Consider the following 25,461-nt stretch of genomic DNA (forward strand, 5'->3'; position numbering starts at 1 on the left):
TTTAAATAAGGTGAAAATACCATCTCATTTTAATTCACAATTCTTTGATTGATATTATGATTGGGCAACATTTTGTGCATTTATACATGATCAATATTTTCTTTTCTATAAATTAACTATTTATATCATTTATCAATTTTCAGAATTTTGGGTTATTTTTTCCTTATTCGTATTTTATACTTAACACTGTGGAAATAATTAAACACTTACTAGAAATTAGCTCAGTATATTATATTTGCTTTTCCATACCATTGTTTTATTGAAAACAAATATTAAAAATTAATATTTCTTTGAAAATATTTTATAATCAACCCTCCTAGTAACACAACTAAACCCCTAAGAAGTATGTAATTAAAAGGATACCTGTAATTTATTTAGGTAAAAGTTTTCAAGATTTTTCAAAACTGTATTAATTTATTTTCTATGACTTCAAATAATAAGTCAAATAAAGTGATACCTATAGTACTATTTTGTCATGAATTTAAACACAGAACATTAAAGTAACCTTGACTACCAGGCATGTTGAACACATATGGAGTATGAGGTAATATTGAGGCATATATGTGAATAATGTTAGGCTTGTTAACAAGATGGTGATTATGTTTTGTGGAACAGACAAATTTAAAAAACTATTTGAGGGTAAAATATGTTATCAAGGATTTGCTTTAAAACACTAAGAGAAAAAGGAGATGCATAAAATGGATGAAGAGAAAAAACATTTTTAATTATTAGAGCCGGATGACAGGTTCATGAGAGCTCTTTACAATGTTGTCTCTACTTCTATAAATATTTGAAAAAGTTCAAAGTGTTTTTAATGAAAACTGTATGTTAATGCTGAAGAAAAGATGTGACCTTATTAATCTTAGTGTCACAATGTATTTCTACAGAAGAGAAAAATTAAGTGTATTTATTCTAAGAATTCCTCAAGATTAAAAATTAGTTTAGACTATGAACTGGGATGCACAAGATACATTAAAATTTCATAATAAAAAGACCCTAGTTGAGTACTTAGTACGAGCAAAAACATCTGTATAATCAACAAAACCAAAAATTAACTCTGATCTCTTTTCTGCTTTAATTCTTAATATTCTATTCCATCAAGACGTCTATCAAGTATACAAATTGTTCCAAGATCACAGAACAAGTGACTCTTCAACTAAGGCAAGCTACTGTTGATATAAAACCATAGCATCAACTTTCTGTGGATAAAAATAGCCTTCAAACACAGCATGCAACAAACCAAAGATGAGGGAAAGTCAGGCAGAACAGAGTGGTTACCAGGGAGGAATTCGGCCAGCTGAGAGCTTGCCCTTCTGTCCTTCACACAAGAGTCTGTTCGCAACTGACACTGGGTTCTTGATTCCTATAAAATAAAAGTGGCAGAAAATGGAGTCAAAAAAAAAAGTTTTCAAGTTCCCCACAGTTTTGTGGCAATTTCAATACAAATACTTCTAAATATCTTGGAAAACTCTTCTTTTATATACTAATGACTGAATTTTAAATAATGCATATTTAAACTAGGCTCCTTTTCAATAGATTGCAGAATAATGGAACAGAAAAACAAACTAAAAAAGTGGCACCAGAGGACTTCTGCTCAAGGTGGTGTCAGAGGTAAACATGGTTTACCTCCTCAAACAGCCACATCAAAATTACAACTAAACTATAGAACAACCATCACTCAAAGGTGTCCGAAATCAAGTTGAATGGAAGTCATACAAGTATGGAATTAAAGAAACCACAAGCATCCAGACTTAGGAGGGGCAGACACAGAACAGCTGGTCCCACATCCGGTTTGGTGGATAAAATTTCAGGAGGGATATCTTGAAAGCCAGGGGCCCCAGATTCCCACCAGGCCCCCCAGTGCAGGGTTCCAGTGCCAGAAAGGTAGGTCCCCAAAACTTCTGGCTACAAAAACCAGAGGGACTGAGTCTGTGGAAGAAACTACTTCCAAGAGTCCCAAGCATTTTCTCTTAAAGAACCCACACACAGACTTACAGACTCACTCCCTCTGAGCTCTAGCACCGGAGTAGCAGCTTAAAAGGCACCAGCGGCATACAGGGACGAAGTGAAGTGCCTGGCATCAAGGAGAGAGCTGGGGGACAGCTTCCACCCAGGCAGAAAGGCAGCTACAGATCACGGTCACTTTTCTGAGCCCTCCTGCAAAGAGCCACAGACCCAGCAGGCAGATGCCATATTTGAGACTCCATCAGCCTTGTTTAACATACTTTGCCCAACCCTAAAGACTCTGGCCCACCCAAGCTGTTAACAGAGACATTTCCATATGACCGGCTGGTATGGGCTCATATTTCACAACTTCCTAAATCCTCTCAAACAAGCAACAGCCTGTCTCATTGAGCCCCAGGCCCAGCACTAGCAGCAGCCAGCCTAGATCCACAGCTTGGCTTCGCCTGGAAATCTCCAAGCCCAGCACAAGCAGCAGCCATCTCAGATTGCTTTATAGCTCAGGCAGGGTGTCCCAGGCAAAACATAAGTGGGGGCTGACTTGACCGGCACTATCCAGGAAACCCAGGGCCAGCGCACCCAGGGAACAGCTACAGACCATGTCAGAGCACCATGACCCTGCCTCTGCACAGCTGATCCTCCACAAAGGGCGAAGGTTGGTGGTCAGGGGTCAAAGCCAGTCTTTCCAGGTGACAGGCCTGGGTAAACCCCTCCCATTCACCCGTCAACAGCATCCATGCTCAACTACAAGAGGAGGGTGTATTCAGCCCACAGGAAGGGCACACCTTGATAACAGGGAGGCTCTGCCACTGGACCCTAAAGGACACCTACTACATTAGGCCACACTACCAAGACACAGAGTCAGAGCAGCTCTACCTGTGACACAGAAACAAACACAAGGGACGCTGCCAAAAGGAAGAGACAAAGAAACGTGGCCCAACCAAAAGAAGAGATCAAAACTTCAGCAAAAGAACTAAACAAAATGGAGATAAGCAATCAGATGCAGAGTTCAAAACGCTGGTTATAAGGATGCTCAAGGAACTTAATGAGGACCTCAACAGCATAAAGAAGATCCAGTCACGTATGAAGGATACACTAATTGAAACAAAGAACAATTCACGGGGGAGCAAAAGGAGAGTGGATGAAGCCGAGAATCAGATCAATGATTTGGAACATAAGGATGCAAAAAGCAACCAGTCAAAACAACTAGAGGAAAAAAGAATCCAGAAAAACGAGGACCGAGTAAGCAGCCTTAGTGGACATCTTAAAGCATTCCAACATTCGCATCATAACGGCGCCAGAAAGAGAAGAGAAAGAGCAAGAAATTGGAAATCCACCTGAAAAAACAGTGAAAGAAAACTTCCCTAATTTGCTGAAGAGAATAGACATGCAAGTGCAGAAAGCACAGAGTCTCAAACAAGATGGATGCAAGGAGGCCCACTCCAAGACACATCATAATTAATATGCCAAAGGTTAAAGATAAAGAGAGAATCTTAAAAGCAGCAAGAGAAAAGCAGATAATTACTTACAAAGGACTTTCCATAAGACTGTCAGCTGATTTCTCAAAAGGAACTTTGCTGGCTAGAAGGAATTGACAAGAAGTAATCAAAGCGATGAAAAGCAAAGACCTACCACCTAGATTACTCTATCCAGCAAAGCTATCATTTCGAATCGAAGGGCAGATTAAGAGTTTCCCAGACAAGAAAAGAAACTAAAGGAGTTCATCACACCAAACCATTATTATATAAATTGTTGAAGGGACTTATTTAAGCAAAAGAAGATCAAAACTATGAACATTAAAGTGGCAATAAATACATAACTATCAAAAATTGAATCTAAAAAACAAACTAAGCAAACAAGCAGAACAAAGACAGAATCATGTATATAGAGAACATTTTGATGGTTTCCTAACTGAAGAGGGGTGTTGGGGAACGGGTGAAGAGGTGAGGGTATTAAAAAGTACAAATAGGTAGTTACAGAATATCCATGGGATTATAAAGTACAATACAGAAAATGGAGTAGCCAAAGGACTTAAAACTCAAGACCCATGGACATGAAGAATGCCGGAGGGAGTCTTGGGTGCTGGGTGGAGAGAGGGCAAAGGGGGAAAAATCATGACAACTATAATAGCATAATCAATAAAACATAATTAAAAAATAAAAAATAAAGTGTTAGTATGTTAATTTATAATTTGAAATAATTTATATGAAATAATATATTTTTATTAAAAATTCAAATGACATATAGGCATATCTTGGAAATATTTTGGTTCTGTTCCAGACCACTTCAGTATAATGAATATCCCTTTAAAATGAGTCACATGAAATTAGTTTTGTTGTTTCCCAGTGCATATTAAAGTTAAAAAAGAATTCCCTTGGAATTTCTGCATACACAATTATATCACCTGTGAATTGTGGCAGTTTTGCTTTTTTCTTTACAATGTTTAAATTTTTTAATTTCTTTCTTGCATTATCATACTGGCTCTGACATCCAGGGCAAAGTTGAATACAAGTGGTAATAGTATATACATCTTTCCTTTGTTCCTGACTTTAGAGGGAGAGCTTTATATATTTTACCATTTTGTATGCTGCTAATTGTAGGATTGTTATAGATGCTCTTTATCATATTAAAGAAGTTTTCTTCTAATCTTAGTTTGCTGATAGTTTTTATTATAAATGAGTATTGAATATCATCAAGTGCTTTTCTGCATCTACTGAGATGAATTTTTCTCTTTTATTTTGTTAAATACGATGAAATTTATGTTCCATTGGCTAAAATCTTGGTTATACATTTATTTATTTTTTTTATATTTTGCTCATGTTCAAGATTTTTGACGTCTGTGTTCACATTAAAGATGGGCTTTAATTTTTCTTATAATATTCCTTTCAGGTTTTGGAATTATGGTATATGCCTGGCCTCATAAATTGAGCTGAGGATTTTTTGTCTCTGACCTTTGAAAGAGTTTGTGTATGATTGGAATGACTTCCTTTTAATTGGAATTTATTAGTTTTTCTAAATTAGTAGTGGAGTTTTTATGGGAAGCTTTAAAATATGGGATTCAATTTCTTTAACAGTTATAAGGCTGTATTTTCTTTTTATTATGTATCTTTTTCAAGGAATTTGTCCTTCTCAGATGAGTGTTCAAATGTATTTGGCTAAAGACCTTTTAGTTTGCTTCCATTGATTTCTAGTTTTATTTCACTATGTTCAGAGACCATATGGTGTAAGATTCCAAGCCCTTAAAGCTTTTTGAGACTTGCTTTATAGCCCAGATCATAGTGTGTTTTGGTAAATGTTCCATGTGAACTTCAAAAGAGTATGTATTTTGCAATTTTTGGCTGTATGTGCTACATGTCAGCTATGTCTATTTGATTATTCATTTGTTCCAATATTCTATATCTCTTATGATTTCTGTCATAGGTAAAAAAGGTTATTTCAATTGGTTTTGATTTTATTTTCATTTTTTATGAAATTTTATTGGTGTTTAATGACTTTTCATGTGTTTAAAGGCAATTAACATTTTTCTGTGAACTGTTTATACCTCTTGTGTGGCTTGCCTTTTAAAGCTGTTTATTATGTACTTTATCATATTGGGATTAAAAATTTTTATTTTTCATACTTACTACTTTTTCTTTTGTGGCTTTTATATTTTGCTTTCCTTAAGGTTTCTCTCTCATAAGTATGGTCACCTATATTTTCTTTTAATACATGTATAGTATATTTTTCTTTAATGCTTGAAGACATCGCTTATTTTTCTGAAATGACCAAAATATTGTACTTATATAATTTTTTTAATAACAATAGTAATTATCATTAACTGGAAAACAATTACATACTATGCATTTTTCTCCAGTAGTTTATATATATTAAATTATTTAGTTCTCTCAATAACATTATGAAGTATTTTTCTTTACTATTTTACAGATGAAGAAACTGAGACACAGGAGAGATTTAGTAATTTGTCCAATAGTCTGAGTCCAACTAGGAGACAGAAAGCACACAGTAGTTTAAACAGGAAAAGTTTAGTATAAATAATTATTAATTAGTGATAAGAGAGTAGTTATATAAAGATAGAAAACTCAAAGGATATCCTATGGCAGAAGGAGAATACTCAAGAATAGATAAACTTGGAACGGTTTCGGGCCTTGTTGTAGAAGGTATGGTTCTAGCCCACTGTCAGGCAGAGAAGTTGCTGGGGTACCCAGGCCATAGTCAGTGTGAGAGCAGGAATAATCTTGGGAGGGGAGTCAGGTGAGCTTAGCGTGGTAGGTGGGCACACAGATGTCAGAAAGCCATGGGAAATAAACCTCTGTTGCACAGGTAACAATTGGGCTTTTGGCTCATTAGACAGTCAACCAGATGGGACATTTTGCCATGTTGACTGTGAGGCTGAGGAGATGTGGGGATCAGTGACTTGAATTAGGTGGAGTCCTCTTTTTTTCTCGGGCTGTCAGATATGCACCTGTGGCCTGAATCAGGAACTGGGGAAAACGTGGTAGCCAACGCTGGAGAAAACTGCATCCTGTAGTCACTTAGCCCTGGAGACCCCTATGTGGGCCAAATAGTGGAGCAAAACTGGTACTTTTCTAGGAGGCTTGATAGCCAGTCACCCTTTCCTCCTCACTGTGTCTCCAGTGCCCTCTACTGACGAAGTATATCAGCATGGCAGCTGACAAAGGAAACATTTAAAGGGCCCATATCCATTTTGACAGATCAGGCAACAAAGGGTAAATTTATAGCCGGGAACCAATTAATGGATGGCTGGTACAGTTATAAAACAGTCTGACTCCCAGTCTGTGTTATTTCTCCATCTCATATATACCCTATTCTTGTCCTACTCATTTGAAATACTATCTATATCATGTATTAAATATTCAAATTCACGTTATGTCAGTGTTTGAACTCTATTCAACTGATATATTTGTGTATTTTATACTCAAACCACACTCTTCTTTAGAATAGCTCTCAATAAAAGTGGTATCTCATTGGGTGAGTACCTCTTTTTTCCAAAATTTTCTTTTCCTGATAAATTTGAGTCAGCTTCTCATACATCACAGAGATCTTTTTGAAGTTTTGAATAGGTTTGAATTTATTAGTTAACTTTGCAATTATTAATGTCTACAATATTGAATCATTTATACGTAAGTAAAAAGCTCAGAGAACTGAGCTTTTTCCTCCTTTGGTATTTCATGCTTTTTTGTGTGACAGTTTTTGGTATTGAGCTAAATATATGTAGTCAATTTTATGTCAATCTGGTGGTTTTAATTTTAGTTTTTATATCCTCTTTATATCCCACTGCTGATTTTTTTGTTTTGTTTTGTTTTGTGCATTAGTAGTATCCTAAGAAGCATCCATAGGTTAGTGGTTAAGGGTGCATTCTCTGGCATTAGCTGCCTGTGTTAAAATCTCAGCACTGTGATCTTGAACTGATAACTTAATTAACCCTCTGTGCGAATGTTTCTTCAGTAATAAGGTAGGCTTCATATTTATATTTATGTGATAGAATGAAGGGATCAATTAAATAATCTGATTACATTTAAGGGACTGGTGCTGGGCCTGGCACATATTAGATACTAAACTGTCATTGCCATTAATGTCATATCTGTCACTGTCATCAAGATAATGTTTTCACACTAATACTTACTGCCCTGTTGTTTCTGCTTTCCTCCTGAAAAGTCAACCATACTTTAGGTTACAATCTTGTATGTGAGTATACTTGGTCTCTTTTCCCCACCCTTGCCTAGTTCGCAGGACTTCCTATGCATTCAGTCCCTCTTTCAGGTGAGATTTAAAATATTTGGCCATTAATTTTTCAACAAAGGTAAATTTGAAGCTGTTTATAATTATGTTTATTCTTTAAAGGAAATTGATGGCTTTGATTTTAGGTGCCACTTTTTTCACCTTTTTAAATTATTTTATTTTTTATTGATAATGCTAACCCAGTTGTTCTGATTTTTCCCCCTTTGCCCTCCCTCCCACTAGCATGCCAAACTACCTCTGGCAGTCACCCCTCCTTTGTTCATGTCTATGGGTAATTCTTATATGTTCTTTGGCAACTCCATTTTCTGTACTTGCTCTTAACATCCCCCTGCCCATTCTGTATCAATTTGTACTCTTTAATCACTTCACCTTTTCCCCCCTTCCCTCACACCACCTTCCCCACTGACCAACATCCCAGTGTTCTCTATATACATGATTCTTTGTTCTGCTTGTTTGCTTAGTTTGTTTTTTAGACTCAATTTTTGATAGTTATGTATTTATTGCCACTTTAATGTTCATAGTTTTGATCTTCTTTTGCTTAAATAAGTCCCTTCAACAATTTATATAATAATGGTTTGGTGTGATGAACTCCTTTAGTTTCTTTTCTTGTCTGGGAAACTCTTAATCTGCCCTTCGATTCGAAATGATAGCTTTGCTGGATAGAGTAATCTAGGTGGTAGGTCTTTGCTTTTCATCGCTTTGATTACTTCTTGTCAATTCCTTCTAGCCAGCAAAGTTCCTTTTGAGAAATCAGCTGACAGTCTTATGGAAAGTCCTTTGTAAGTAATTATCTGCTTTTCTCTTGCTGCTTTTAAGATTCTCTCTTTATCTTTAACCTTTGGCATATTAATTATGATGTGTCTTGGAGTGGGCCTCCTTGCATCCATCTTGTTTGAGACTCTGTGCTTTCTGCACTTGCATGTCTATTCTCTTCAGCAAATTAGGGAAGTTTTCTTTCACTGTTTTTTCACGTAGATTTCCAATTTCTTGCTCTTTCTCTTCTCTTTCTGGCGCCGCTATGATGCGAATGTTGGAATGCTTTAAGATGTCCACTAAGGCTGCTTACTCGGTCCTCGTTTTTCTGGATTCTTTTTTCCTCTAGTTGTTTTGACTGGTTGCTTTTTGCTTCCTTATGTTCCAAATCATTGATCTGATTCTCGGCTTCATCCACTCTCCTTTTGCTCCCCCGTGAATTGTTCTTTGTTTCAATTAGTGTATCCTTCATACGTGACTGGATCTTCTTTATGCTGTTGAGGTCCTCATTAAGTTCCTTGAGCATCCTTATAACCAGCGTTTTGAACTCTGCATCTGATTGCTTATCTCCATTTTGTTTAGTTCTTTTGCTGAAGTTTTGATCTCTTCTTTCGGTTGGGCCACGTTTCTTTGTCTCTTCCTTTTGGCAGCGTCCCTTGTGTTTGTTTCTGTGTCACAGGTAGAGCTGCTCTGACTCTGTGTCTTGGTAGTGTGGCCTAATGTAGTAGGTGTCCTTTAGGGTCCAGTGGCAGAGCCTCCCTGTTATCAAGGTGTGCCCTTCCTGTGGGCTGAATACACCCTCCTCTTGTAGTTGAGCATGGATGCTGTTGACGGGTGAATGGGAGGGGTTTACCCAGGCCTGTCACCTGGAAAGACTGGCTTTGACCCCTGACCACCAACCTTCGCCCTCTGTGGAGGATCAGCTGTGCAGAGGCAGGGTCATGGTGCTCTGACATGGTCTGTAGCTGTTCCCTGGGTGCGCTGGCCCTGGGTTTCCTGGATAGTGCCGGTCAAGTCAGCCCCCACTTATGTTTTGCCTGGGACACCCTGCCTGAGCTATAAAGCAATCTGAGATGGCTGCTGCTTGTGCTGGGCTTGGAGATTTCCAGGCGAAGCCAAGCTGTGGATCTAGGCTGGCTGCTGCTAGTGCTGGGCCTGGGGCTCAATGAGACAGGCTGTTGCTTGTTTGAGAGGATTTAGGAAATTGTGAAGCAAGAGCCAAGATCAGCCATTCATATGGAAGAGCAGCTTGGGTGGGTCTGTAAGTTGGGTGGGGCGGAATCGCTGGGTTTCTCCAAGGCAGGTCAAACAGTATTAGCCAGAGCTCAGGCACCAGCCTGGCAGCTCTGTGGGCAGAAGGCCCAGAAAAGGGACAGTGGCCTCTGCTTGCCTTGAGGCCAGACACATCAGCCTCCTGCTGCATGCCACTGGTGCCCCTCATACTACCACCCCAGTGCCGGAGTCCTGAGGGAGTGAGTCTGAGTAGGTGAGTCTGTGTGTGGGTTCTTTAAGAGGAACTGCTTAGGGCTCCAGCAGTTCCTTCCACTGACTCACTCTCCCCACTGGTTTTTACAGCCAGAAGCTGTGGGGACTTATCTCCTGGAACAGAAACCCAGGGCCGGGGGGACTGGTGCGTGGCTGGGACTCCTCATCCTAAGATAACCCTCCTGAATTTTTATCTACCACACAGGGTGAGAGACTAGCCCATTCCATGTCTGTGCCTGAGGGGTTGAAAGAACATTGAGAATCCTCCTTGTTTATGCCCGAGCTGTGACCTTTATGGTAATTAAATATAGGCATGCTATCTCCCAGAGAGAACTGGCCCTTATCCCCAGGAGAATAGTACTTTTAATATATAACTGTTCCTTCAGGGAGAACTGGCCCTTCTCCCAGAGGGACCTGTTGGTTAGCTAAATCACACAAGGCCCTCGGCACACAGCCATTTTTGTCTGAAACATTTAAGCCTAGCCCCCAAAGTGAGACTTTGGAATCCTACCTGAGAGGAGGACGCTTTGCTCAGAGCTTTCCCAGTTCAACCCCAAATGCTGCCTCTGGAATTCCCCAGCATCTATGTTTGGGTGTTGGTGAATTCCCATATGGTGATGTATGCTCTTGATTCTTGCTTTCACTTTGCTTTCACTTAATAAAATGCTTAATTATCCATATCTGACTTGGGTTTTCTATTTTCTGTTAATCCAAACCACCAAATTAAGGGGCCACAATCTAGTATGTGCCCTTTAATGGCACAGTGTCCCCTCCTAACAGTCTGAATGGAAGTGGTCTCTTTAATTCTGTAATCAGACTTCCATTCAACTCAAATTCTGGCAGTTATGAGTGATGGTTGTATGTTTTAGTTGTAATTTTGATGTGGTTGTGCGAAGAATCAAGCCATGTCTGCCTACACCACTACCTTGAATGGAAATCTGCTGATCCATTTTAAATGTCTATAATCGCTTGCAGCGATAGAGAAGAATGATCAAACTCTAACAAAGACATGCTATAGCTAAAATTTCATGTTTTAAATTCAGTACAAGAAAAAAATGGCCCTGGCGGTATGGTTCACTGGATTGAGCACCAACCTATGAACAGAAAGATCACGGGTTCGATTCCCAGCCAGGGCACGTGCCTGGGTTGCAGGGCACATCCCCAACTGGGGGTATGCAGGGCACCTCCCCAGCTGGGGAGCGATGTTTCACTCCCTTCCCCTCTATCTATAAATAAAGTCTTTAAAAAAGAAAAAATGTTTGTTTCCAACACTATTCCAAGCAAGAATAGTGAAAAAAACTGAACTAAGTCTTTAGGTAGCATGGAATGGTAATTAATTCATAGTTTTTTAAAGAATAGAGATGGTGTATTATAGTGTCCACATACCACTCAGTGCTCCAACAGCTCCAAAATTTAAGGATTTTCCATCCATTATGCTGGCATCACACTCAATTTCACCCAAGAGATTTAGATTAGATCCCATTCCTGCATTTGTAAAAGGAGAATCCTAAAAGATAAAAACAAGAATTAAAATATCTTTAGTCTTAAAAAAGATTTAACGTCAGTCTTTCATAAACTGTTCCATAAACTGAAAAAGGATAGAGCGCATCCCAACTCATTATATGACAGCAATACTACTATGATAACAAAACAAAACAACACAAAACAAAACAAAAAGACATAAAGAGGGGGAAAAAACCTACAGATCAATATACTTTATGAATATTGACACAAAAAATCTTCAAGGAAATATTAGCAAATCAAGTTCAAAAAAACATAAAAGAAGTATACACTATAAAAAACAGGGATCCCAGGAAAGCAAGTTTGGTTTAATATCTGAAATTCAATGTAATTCACCATGTTAATAAAAGACCAAAAAATAAAACGCCATGATCATGTCAACAGACAGGGAAAAAAAAGAATTTGACAAAATCCAAAATTCTTTCATGAGAAAAAAACAAAATTCAACAAAATAGAAAGAGAAGGGAACGTAATATGATAAAGGGCACCTATAAAAAGTTCAGCACTAACAAAAGAATAGTAAAAGACTGAATGCTTTCCCCTAAGCTCAGGAACACTACAGTACACCAAGGTTTACTCTTACCACTTCCATTCAACATTATACTAGATATCTGAACAGGACAACAAGGAAAGAAAAACAAATAAACAGCATCTATATTGTAAAGAAACAAGTAAAGTTATCTCTATTTGAAAATGACATGATTTTGTATACAAAAAAATCCTCAAGACTCCACTAAAAAACTACTAGAACTGATAAGCAAGTTCAACAGAGTTGCAAGTTACAAGATCAACATACAAAACTGAGTATTTTTCCTACACACTAGCAGTAAACAATCCAAAAATGACATTAAGAAAACAATTCCACTTACGATACAGCAAAAAGAATACTTATGAATAAATTTAACAAAAATTGTAAAATCTGTATGCTGAAAACTACAAAACATGTTAAAAAAAAATTAAAGACCTAAACAAATATAAGGACAATCATGTATGTACATAGATCACAAGGCTTACCATCTTCAAGATGCAATATTCCTCGAATTGTTCTGAATCAAAAAATCACTTATCAAATCCTGGCTGCCTTTTTTTTTTTTTTTTTTTTTTTGCAGAAATTGACAAACTAACCCTATAATTCATATGGAAATGTAAGGGATTCAGAATAGGCAAAATGAACTTGAAAAGAAAACCAAAACTGGAGGGCTCACACACATCTAGGTTTTATAACTTACTATATAACTACAGTAACCAAGACAGTATGATATAGACATATCACTAAGGATAAACAGATAGATCAATACAATAGAGCTGAGAAGCTAGATATAAGCCTTCCATTTTATGGTCAATTCAAAAGGATGCCAAAACAATTCAATAAAGAAATGACAGTCTTTTCCATAAATGATACTGGGACAACCAGCTACCTATATAGAAGAGAATGAAGTTAAACTCTCATACCATACACAAAAATTAACTCTTAAGGGATCAAAGACCTAAATGTAAGAGCTAAAACTATAAAATCCTTCAAAGAAAACAAAGTGACAGATCTTCATGAGCTTGTATTACACAATGGTTTCTTAGATATGGTTCTAAAAGCACAAGCAACCAAAGAAAACTTTAATTGGACTTCACCAAAATTAACAAATTTGTGTTACAAAATATACCATTAAAAAGGGTAGGAAAAAATTCACAGAATGGGAAAAATGTACAAATCATTTATAAGAGATTTGTATCCAGGATATATTTTAAAATTTTGCAACTCTAAAATAAAAAAGATAACAGAATTTAAAAAGGGCAAAAGACATAAACATTTCTCCAAATGAGCTATGTAAATGGCCAATAAGCACCTACAAAGGTGCTTGACAACATTAGATATCAGCAAAAGGCAAATCAAAGCTACAATAAAATACTATTTCACACTCAAAATTCTACTTACAATAATATCAAAAAGAATCTGAAGGAGAGAGGTGTTGGCAAGGGTATGAAGAAATTAGAACCCTCATACACTGCTGGTGGGAATGTAAAATGGCATAGCCACTTTGGAAAACATCTGGAGATTCCTCAGAAAGTTAAACAAAGCCCTGGCTGGTGTGGTCCAGTGAACTGAGCACCAGCTTGTGAACTGAAAGGTCACTATTTCGATTCCCAGTCAGGACACATGGCTGGGTTGCAAGCCAGGTCCATGGTTGGAGGCATGGCATTTCTCTCTCACACTGATGTTTCTCTCTTTCTCCCTCCCTTTCTTCCCCTCTCTCTGAAAATAAATGAATAAAATCTTTAAAAAAACATTTTTTTTTTAAATTAGGGTTGCCATTTGACCCATCACTTCTACTTCTAGGTATATATCCAAGAGAAATGACTTGTCTACACAAAACCTGTACATGAATATTCAATACTCATATTTCAGCATTACTGGAAACAACTCAAACGCCTATCAACTGATGAATGAATAAGTAAAAATGGTATATCCATACAATGTAGTATCAATTACAATAAAAATTAATGAAGTATTGCTATGTGGCACAATATGGATGAAATGCTTAAGTTATGGATGAAACTTAAAAAAATGATGGTAAATTTTTTTAAAAGCCAGTCACAAGACCACATATTGGATGACCCTGTTAATATAAAATCTAGAGAATAAACAAATCCATAAAGTAGATGTGGTTGCCAGGAGTTGGGAAAAGGGGCAAAGATGAGTGACAGCTAATGGTTACCGCATTTTTTTTCTGGTTGATAAAAAAAAAGAAACTAAAATTAGATGGTGGTGATAACTGCAAAACTTCATAAATATACCAAAAACCAGTGAACTGTGTACCATAAAAGGGGGAATTTTATGACATATGAAATATATCTTTTAAAGAAAGATATAAAGAGGGAAGGGGATATAAGGGAACTAAATGATAATAGAAAATAATACAATTAAAAAAGATATAAAGGAAAAAGAACTTGTATAAATAAGGTACACAGAACATAAAGGCCTGGAATCAGATATATTTGAATTTTTTTAAAAGGCAAAACACACACACACATACACACATGCACACAGAGTACCTTGTTTTTCTAATACAGTGAGTAAAGTTTTAGAAAATATATACTACTAGTCCTATTACATGAAGAACATTATCATACATGATTTCCAACAGGAGAATATGTGAAAAATCTAATAATAATGAAACCTTACAATAAAAATAAATGTCACGGGGACAAAGTCCTAAAAAAACTTTATTTTTTAATTTTTTTAAAGATTTTATTTATTTATTTAGAGGGATGGGAAGGGAGAGAGATAGGAAAAGAAACATTGATGTGTGAGAGAAATATCAACAGGTTGCCTCTTGCACATCCATCCCCAACTGGGGACCTGGCCCACAACCCAGGTATATGCCCTGACCAGGAATCAAACTGGTGACCTTTTGGTTCCCAAGCTGGTGCTCAAACCCACTGAACCGCACTAGTCATGGCAAAACTCCATTTTTTTTTTTTAAAGGAGGGGAGGGGAAAGCAATTAGATTGGCACTCCTTAAGAGTATCACTGAATAGATGAAGGGCTTACTCCAAAATAACCAATGGCCATAAAACTTCCCCTTGCATTCCAGATATCTGAGTCAACCCAGAAAATTCACCGATTTAAGGTAAGACCAATATTACACAGGAAACCAGGGCAATTTGGATCAACCTAAAAATCATCAAATGCCCAAAATCAACAAATGTCCCCAGTTTTGTGGATTTCTGCCAAATGCAAGAAAAACTGACAACATTAAATCCTTCCTAATACGCACCTATACCTTGAGCCAGGGATTTGAGACAAGGTTTTCATCTTAATGCAGTTAGACAATTTAATTGTCCACAGAATTTTAAAAATAAGATCATAGGCTATATCATTAAATAGTACATGAAGGATATTAAAAACAAAGATTAGCCAGGAGACTAGAAAATTCCATTTGGTGGAAATGACATGAGCAACACATAAGCAATGGAAAATGTAAGAGCTACGAAAGATACACTCAGCAAAAATGGTTGGCTGGAGACAAATATAGAGATTGCCCCAAGTCACGTGTCAGACACTGGAGTTAACTGGGAAAACAGTGAGAAGTCAGTGAAGCTTTCTATACAAGAGAAAGACGAGTATATTGATCGAGGAAACATAAACTGACATTCATATATTGCATGATAAAGAAAGGGAGGAGACATAGTATGGAATGATAGTAGTGAGAACAGAAAAGAAGAGAGGAAAAGATCAGAATCTTCAAACTTCGGAGGCAAAACCATTAGTAAAAAAAGGCATTTTATAAGATTGAGGGAAGAGCGTGCATAATTAGGCATAATGATTGTGAATAAGACCTTCCAAGTGAATATTTGTACCTCAGTGAGTACTAAATCTTGAGAAAGAGAACACAATTAAAGAAAGATTATGGCCCTGACCAGTACGGCTCAGTTGACTGGGCATTATCCCGCAAGGCGAAAGGCCTCCGGTTCCATTCCCAGTCAGAGCACATACCTGAGTCGCAGTCAGGACATGTGTGAGACACAACCAATTGATATTTCTCACACATCAACGTTTCTCTCCCTTTCTCCCTCCATCCCCCTCTCTCTAAAATTAAATAAAATAAAAATAAAGGATTATGGCATAAAACAGAAGATGCGGAATTCTTGCCTGAATTATTTTATATTTTGAATTGTATAAAAATCCAGATCAAAAGTCTCTCCAACACATAACAAAGAAATTGTAAACAAAGTATATTACCACCATATTACAAAGGTTTTCTAGCTCTATCTATACAACCTCTCTTGCCTTATCATGTATATCTTCAAAGAATGTGATAAAGGAGTTGAAATATGAGAAAAATGTAAAGCATCCACATTTAAAAATACCAAAACACATATATAATCTCATACTATGTACACTATCTCAACAATCTTTGAAATAGGATATATCAGCTAATCAGCACGACAAAATTAAATCCAACATAATTAGAAACCACAAACTAAACCAAGTTATTGTGAAAATGGTCCTTGCGTGATGGTTTAAATTTGACATTTTTTAAATACATAAGAAAAAAGTACGTAAGAAAATTGAAGGGTAACTTAGAAACAATTTTTTCAAAAATATTTCTCCTCCTTCAAAATATAACTTCAAAAGTGTGTTTACTAAACTTCTGCTCTGACAATAAAGGCATAATAGGGGTCATATTTGTTCTCCTAACTACAAAATCAGACAACATACAAGTATATGAGACAACCAGACTTTATTCAATAGCTAGCACAGGACTCTGATCCTGAGAGAAGAGACACTAACCAGGCACCTCAACTTAACTCCTAAAGATACTTTCCAGGCCATAACACAGGAAAGAGGAACTCAAAAATGAGCCAATGTTCTTCTAGAGTTGAAGAGACAATTATGAGTTCAAGGCCAGGAAGGCTAGAATATGCAATACAGAGTACAAAGAAGAGAAAGCTGCATGGTGAGAGCTCCAGAGCTCTTAGTCTTTTAAATAAGTATTACACTTGTAAGGTAACTATCAAGGCCAAAAAAACCTACAAAACTTCGATAAGCTGAACAATTATGGAGCTTACACAGAGGTAAGCCTAGGTGATGGTCCCATCAGTCAGAGTGAGGCTATCAGGAATAGTCTTAGGAGGTAATATCTCAAGAGTTGGGCCAAATAAGCCCTAGGAAGAATGCTATCCTAGACCCTCACTAACAAAGTTTAAAAACCAGTCTCAAAAGGATTGCACTGATTGAAACTAACAACATTGTCACAGAACAAAGTCCTACTATATTTTAAGAAATACTACAATATCCAATTCCAAAAAACGTAAGAGTCACAACATTTAGTATAAAACTAAAGATGACCAGACATGCAAATAATCAGAAAATATGACCCATAACCAGAATAATCAAACAATGAAAACAGACCCAGAAATATCACAGATGATAGAATTCACAAGCAATTCTAATGTTAGCTAACAATGTTAAACTAATTTTCATATAAACATACTTTACACAGTCATAAGGATAAGGAGGAAGAAAAGGAAGGTATTAAAAAAATAAATTGAACTTCTAGAAATGAAAAATATAATAATCCAAGATGAAAAACACTTTGCAACAAAACAGATTTTTAGATTAGGTAAAAATTAAGGAAATTGGAATGAAGTATGGACTTTGTTTAATAACACTGTATCAACATAGGTTCATTAATTGTGAAAATGTACATACTAATTTAAAATGTTAATAATGGGGAGATCAGGTGTTGGGTATATGGAAATTCTCCATGCTATCTTTTCAATTTTTCTGTAAATCTAAAACTATTCTAAAACAAAGTGTATTAAAAAGAAACAATCAAGCCACAGCCTAGAAGAAAAATTTAATAAAACATAAAGGTAAAGGACTTGTATCTAGAATATATATATTTTTAAAAATTCATACAATTCATTAAGACAAACAATCCAAAGTTTTTAATGGGTAATTCTATGTACAGATTGCAAATAACACATGAAGATGCATAATATCATTAGCCATTAAGGATATGCAAATGACCACTACAGGATACTACTACATATCCACTAAAATAGCTGAAATTTTAAAAACTAACAATACTGTGTACTGTCAAGAATGTGAAGGAACTGCAACTCACACTGATGACGAGAATGAAAATGCCAAGTAGGCACTTTTCGTTAAAGTTAAGCATACACTTATTTTACTCCAAAGTATTTATCCAAGGAAAATTAAAGCATATGTGCTCATAAAGACTTGTATTCAAATATTCTGATCAGCTTTAATCAGAACAGCCAAAAATAGGAAGCAATCCAAATGCCCATCAACTGGTAAACAGATAAACAAATTGTGATATAACAAATCAATGAACTACTATTCAGAACTATTAGGGAACAAACTCCTAATATACCCAAAAAATATGGGATGAATTTCAAAGTCATTATGCTAAGTTAAAGAGGCCAATCACAATACACCACATATTGTCTGATTCCATTTGTACCAAATTCAAGAAAAGGCCAAATTATGATAAAAAGCTGAGTGGTTGCCAGGGGCCGGTGACAGAAGGGGACCAACTGCAGATAGGTGTATAAGGAAATTTAGCTGGGGGCGGGAGGGGGATTAAAATATTATATATAACATGACTGTATTCGTGGTTACACTATTGCATACATTTGTCACAACTCTCAGCATGCTTAAAATAGATGAGTTTTGTTGTATATAAATTGGACTTCAATAAACTTGACAAAAAAAGTATACCTATCAGTTGATATAAACTGATGACCTTATAGACTAACTTTGTTCTTATAATATGCATAAGCTTTTTAAATGTTCATTTGTAATTATCTTCTGACATGAATTTCATAAAACTAGTGTTCATTATGTCCAATCAGAAGCCAACCACCTTTAAAAACTCTTCATACCCTGTTACTCCCATTCAAAAACCTGCCATAGTTTCCCATCATACTTAGAATAAATTCCAATGTGCTAACTTCCAACGTTTATAAGTCCCTACATGATCTGGCCCCTCTCTCTCCCAACTTATTTCCTCCTCCTTGCAATTTCCTGAGCATACCAAGAACACACCCACTCAGGGCCTTCATATTTATTCATTCCTTTGAAATGCTGAGTTTAGTGCATGATTCTAGCAGACGAAAGAGTCAATAAATACAGACTGTGTGTGTGTATAGAAACATACATGTACATATAAATAGCTGCTGTTCAATGAGGATAAGGATTTTTAAAGAATGAAGTGGGATAAGATACAATGGGATACTTTTCCTTCTAACCAAAAACTCCCTGACCCAACATCTTCCCATGGGTTTTTCCCCTATTTTGCTCATGCCTCTGCTCAAATGACATCTTATCAGAGGGCCTTCTGCTTACTAACCTGGCATTTCCCCAACCAATTTCTTTTCTCTATGATTTTATGCTTCTTTATGGCATTTTTTACTACCGGACATTATATGTAATTTTGTTTGTCTAATTCTCCCCATAGAATGTAAACCCCATAACTTTTAAGTGCTATATCCCCAAGTCTAAAGTAATGCTTGGCACATAGCAGGTACTCAATAAATATTTGCAGAATGAATGAATAGGAGTTAACTATGATTAGATATAAGTGGAATAATTAATCATTATGAACAATAACTCCATAAGCAAACTGATACTTAATGATTCTTACAGGTTACTCCTATAGAGAAATATGAGGCAAATGTAATAGAGTGCTAAGAATTCAATCTTTTAACAATTAAAACAAGAAATAAAATAAATTCAGACAACAGTATTTTCAGTTTTTATTAAAAGCAAAACATGTTTAAGCTTATTCATACCTTTCAGAAGAGACAAAGCTTGTAAAAAGTAAGATCCCTTTGACTGCTTAACCCAGCAAAGAGAGGGCAGGAAGGCCAAGAGGCAAGCCCGCAACTACACCCCTACCATGACATACAACTCTTTCTTATTAATAAAATTTGGAAGCACCAAGCCAAGGCAAAGATCTGCAAAGCATTACTCTTTTACTATAAACCACAACCTGTACTACTTATTTAATGTCCTTTGCTGAAAGCATAAAATTAAAGAACTGTTTGCAAGGCTATGAGGTACACTGTACCTTTGAGGTACAGATCTATTATGAGACCTCTATTAACAGCTCTTACAGATGCAAACAATTTAGTTTTCAAATGTACAAAAACTAAACTGGTGCATTATAAAGTCATTTTTATATAAAATGATTTACATTTGTACAATTTTCAATCTTCCTTTTAAGGAAAAGTTAGACATTTATAGGAAATTATTAATATGTTAATATCATACCCTGTTATTCAAGTGAAAATTCAACAAAAACATCATTATATGATTGAAATACAGTACAATAAAACTATGTGATAATACAGTTCTTATTCAAAATTAAGGAGGTTATAATACCAAAATATAATTTTAACTGCTATCTTCATTAATAAGCAGGTAGCTTTAATAATGTAAACCTTACGAGAAGGGAAAAATCCAAACAGTTTTTGAAACAATTTTTGAAACAATTTTTTTATTTTTATTTTTTAATAGAGAATAAAAACAGGATGTATACTCAACTGCTGTTATAGTTTTTTTTTTTTTTCAAACTAACACTGGTAAGACTTGTACAATATATCTATCTTAACTGACACTATCAAGAATTACAAATTCTGTGTTATTTCATCATCAATTTTCATTATTTACAGGATTAATGGAGGCTAATGAATAGTAATACCAAAAAAATCCTTTAGGATTTTTTTTGTTTAGTGGCCAATTAAGCTCAAATTTTCAAGAACTGAATTGTTGAAAGATTTCCAACTCAGATTCTTCTCTGGTGGTACAGATTAAGATTCATTCATTCAAAAAATATTTATTGGGCACTTACGTGCCAGGCAAGTATTTTCTTTAAAGAGCCAGATATATTCTATAGTTCAGATTTTGCAGGCCACACAGAAAATTCTACAACTACGGACTTCTCCGGTTGTAGTGTAAAAGCAGCCAGGGAAAATACATAAACGAATGATCATGGCTATATTCCAATCAAACTTCATCTACAAACATTGAGATCTGAATTTCATATAATTTTCTGGTGTTATGAAATATTCTTCTTTTGACCTTTCTCAACATTTATTTATTTATTTAGCTATCTATTTTAGGGCTTACTCTGAACACTCTAATTTTTTCAAAGTAGATGCTTTGGGTTTTCAACTATTTAAAAAAAATAAAAACATTCCTAGTTTCCTATCTATTCAAAAACAGACAGCAGTCCAGATTTAGCTTTTAGGCCATAACTTGTTAATCCTTGACCTAAAACCATGGGGATAGAGCATTGAACCAAACAAATATCCTTGCCCACATGGAGGCTCAAGTCTAGCTAAGAGAGACAGATACCAAGAAATTAAATAAATTAAGTGGCATATTAATTAGATAGCAGTAAATACGATGAAGATACATGAAACAGGATAGAAGACAAGGAATACTGGACATGGTCAAAAGGCTCTAAGGGGGAGACAGAAAGACCACATGGGAAGTTATAATTTATTTTTCCTTTTAATTGTTTACTTAAACATAATTTCAGAAATACAAAGAGACCTGGCCAGGTAGCTCAGTTAGTTAGCATGTTGTCCCAATTTGCTAAGGCTGTGGGTTTTATCCCCAGTCAGGGTAATAATAATCAAAGAATGCCCCTGGCTGTTGTGGCTCAGTGGAATGAGTGCCAGCCAGCGACAGGATCGCTGTTTCAATTCACAGTCAGGGCACATGCCTGGGTTTCGAACCAGATCCCTGGTAGGGGGCATGCAAGAGGTAACCACACATTGATGTTTCTCTCCCTCTCTTTCTCCTATCCTTCCCTCTCTCTAAAAATAAATAAAATAAATAAATAAATAAAATCTTTAAAAAAAAAGATTCAACCAATGATTGCATAAAATAGTAAAACAAATCGATATTTATCTCTTTCTCTCCCTCCAATTAATAAATTGAAAATTTTTTAAAAACAATCTGTAGGAATGCAATAGTAATATGGTATCCAGAATATAAGAAGAATTTCTATAACTTTCAATAAGAACAACCAAAAACAACCCAATTTTAAAAATGGGTAAAGGACTTGAATATACTTCAACAATTCTCTGAAGATATACTAATGGTCAACAAGCACCTGAAAAGATGCGCAACATCATTAGTCATTAGAAAAAGGAAAACCATAAACACAAAAATGTGGAGAAATTGTAACCCTTGTATACTGCTATTGGTAATGTAAAATGGTTGGGCTGCTGTGCAAAGTTTGGCTGTTTCACAAAAAGTTAATACACAGAATTAGCACATGACCCAACAATTTGTACTCAAATACTTGTGCTGAATATTCACAGCAACACTAGTCAAAATAGCAAGACTGGAAACAACTCAAATGTCCATCAATACATGGATAAAGAAAACTGTAGTGTAGCCCTGGCCAGGTGTCTTGGTTGAAGCATCATTGTGTAGACCAAAAAAAGGCTGTGGGTTTTATCCCCAGTCAGGACACATGCCGAGGTTGCAGGGACAGACCCCAGTTTCAAAGGTGCCAGAGGCAACTGATCAGATGTTTTTTCTCTCTCTCTCCCCTACTTCTTCTCCCTCTTTCCCTAAAATCAATAAACATAGTCCAAGTGAGGATTTTTAAAAAAGAGAGAAATTTATAGTATATACATGATTAATGTTGAATAATATTCTACACATATGAAAAAAGTACTGACACATGCTATACTGTAGATCAACCTTGAAAACATCATGTTAACTGAAAGAAGTCAGACACAGAGGTTACATATTGCATGATTTCATTTACATATAATCTCCAGAGGTAAATCCATAGAAAGAAGGCAGATCGGTGGTCACCAAGGATTGAAAAAGGAGGAAATGAAGGGCAACATTTTAATGGTCACAGCACTGCCTTTGGAGAGATAAAATGTATTAGAAGAAGACAGAGAAGATGGTGGCATACACAGACATGGCACAACCACATCAAAATTACAACTAAATTTACAGCAACCATCACTCACCCATCAGAAAGCGAGCTGAATGGAAGTTTGACAGCTACGGACTTAAAGAAACTACATCCATCCAGACAAGTAGGGGAGGCACAGATGCGCACTGGGCTGGTCCCTCACCCACATGTAATGGATAAAAACTTGAGAGGGATATCTAGGGAGCAAGAGGTCCTGGCCCCACACCAGGTCCACCAGCCCAAATCCCCACAGCTTCTGGCTGTAAAAACCAGTGGGGAGAGTGAGTCAGTGGAAGGAACTGCTGGAGCCCTAAGCAGTTCCTCTTAAAGAACCCACACACAGACTCACCTACTCAGACTCACTCCCTCAGGACTCCGGCACTGGGGTGGTAGTATGAGGGGCACCAGTGGCATGCAGCAGGAGGCTGAAGTGTCTGGCCTCAAGGCAAGCAGAGGCCACTGTCCCTTTTCTGGGCCTTCTGCCCACAGAGCTGCCAGGCTGGTGCCTGAGCTCTGGCTAATACTGTTTGACCTGCCTTGGAGAAACCCAGCGATTCCGCCCCACCCAACTTACAGACCCACCCAAGCTGCTCTTCCATATGAATGGCTGATCTTGGCTCTTGCTTCACAATTTCCTAAATCCTCTCAAACAAGCAACAGCCTGTCTCATTGAGCCCCAGGCCCAGCACTAGCAGCAGCCAGCCTAGATCCACAGCTTGGCTTCGCCTGGAAATCTCCAAGCCCAGCACAAGCAGCAGCCATCTCAGATTGCTTTATAGCTCAGGCAGGGTGTCCCAGGCAAAACATAAGTGGGGGCTGACTTGACCGGCACTATCCAGGAAACCCAGGGCCAGCGCACCCAGGGAACAGCTACAGACCATGTCAGAGCACCATGACCCTGCCTCTGCACAGCTGATCCTCCACAAAGGGCGAAGGTTGGTGGTCAGGGGTCAAAGCCAGTCTTTCCAGGTGACAGGCCTGGGTAAACCCCTCCCATTCACCCGTCAACAGCATCCATGCTCAACTACAAGAGGAGGGTGTATTCAGCCCACAGGAAGGGCACACCTTGATAACAGGGAGGCTCTGCCACTGGACCCTAAAGGACACCTACTACATTAGGCCACACTACCAAGACACAGAGTCAGAGCAGCTCTACCTGTGACACAGAAACAAACACAAGGGACGCTGCCAAAAGGAAGAGACAAAGAAACGTGGCCCAACCAAAAGAAGAGATCAAAACTTCAGCAAAAGAACTAAACAAAATGGAGATAAGCAATCAGATGCAGAGTTCAAAACGCTGGTTATAAGGATGCTCAAGGAACTTAATGAGGACCTCAACAGCATAAAGAAGATCCAGTCACGTATGAAGGATACACTAATTGAAACAAAGAACAATTCACGGGGGAGCAAAAGGAGAGTGGATGAAGCCGAGAATCAGATCAATGATTTGGAACATAAGGAAGCAAAAAGCAACCAGTCAAAACAACTAGAGGAAAAAAGAATCCAGAAAAACGAGGACCGAGTAAGCAGCCTAGTGGACATCTTAAAGCATTCCAACATTCGCATCATAGCGGCGCCAGAAAGAGAAGAGAAAGAGCAAGAAATTGGAAATCTACGTGAAAAAACAGTGAAAGAAAACTTCCCTAATTTGCTGAAGAGAATAGACATGCAAGTGCAGAAAGCACAGAGTCTCAAACAAGATGGATGCAAGGAGGCCCACTCCAAGACACATCATAATTAATATGCCAAAGGTTAAAGATAAAGAGAGAATCTTAAAAGCAGCAAGAGAAAAGCAGTTACTAGATAGTTGCCAGAGGGGCAGGGAGTGCAGAAGAATAGATGAAGAGGTGAGGGGAATAAGAAGTACTAACAGATAGTTACAGAATTTACAGGAGCTATAAAGTACAGTACAGGAAACTGAGTAGCCAAAGAACATATACTCATGACCCATGGACGTGAACAATGGTGGGGGAGTTGCCTGAGGGAGTCAGGGGTTTTGGGTGGAGAGGGGCAAAGGGGAAAAAAATCAGGACAACTGTAATAGCATAATCAACAAAATGTAATTTTAAAAAATTAAAAGAAAGAGGTGGTGGGGGCAAAACATTTTGAATGTTTAAATGTCATTGAATTATTTACTTTAAAATGATTAATTTTGTGTTCTTGAATTTCCCCTCAATTAACAAATAAAAAAGGCAGACACTTAAGATTACACATTACATGACTCCCTTCAGAAGAGGTTTTACCCTGCGAGTGACTGGAAGAGGGCATGAAGGACATTCTAGAGGGCTGAAAATGTTGTTTCCTGATCTAGGTGCTGGTTGTACACATACATGTTCATCATGAAAAATTCAAGAACCTGTCTCTTTACAATAAATGTGTATACTTTTCTATATGTATACTAGGCTTTGATAAAAAGTTTTTAAATTATCATGTAAATTTTTGAAAATAAAAGATTAACTGCAATTTTTTTAAAATACCATTATCATTGAAGGTTAAAGATCCA

The 25,461-nt window shown here is 36.9% G+C and overlaps 1 protein-coding gene across 2 annotated transcripts in view; it reads right to left on the reverse strand.

Annotated features, from left to right (window-relative positions):
- Positions 1 to 25,461, reverse strand: part of TASP1 (taspase 1) — a 305,001-nt gene that overhangs the window by 252,066 nt on the left and 27,474 nt on the right. For both annotated transcript variants that reach the window (XM_054574067.1, XM_054574068.1), the window contains 2 exons: positions 11,347 to 11,467; positions 1,279 to 1,363 (listed from right to left, as the gene is read on the reverse strand). In XM_054574067.1, the coding sequence (XP_054430042.1) occupies positions 1,279 to 1,363; positions 11,347 to 11,467 (206 nt within the window). The remainder of the gene's footprint in view (positions 1 to 1,278; positions 1,364 to 11,346; positions 11,468 to 25,461) is intronic.

The sequence above is a fragment of the Pteronotus mesoamericanus genome, unplaced genomic scaffold (genome assembly GCF_021234165.1).
Source record: "Pteronotus mesoamericanus isolate MK-2021 breed Mesoamerican mustached bat unplaced genomic scaffold, CSHL_Meso_final contig_25, whole genome shotgun sequence".
In the NCBI taxonomy this organism is placed as follows: Eukaryota; Metazoa; Chordata; class Mammalia; order Chiroptera; family Mormoopidae; genus Pteronotus; species Pteronotus mesoamericanus.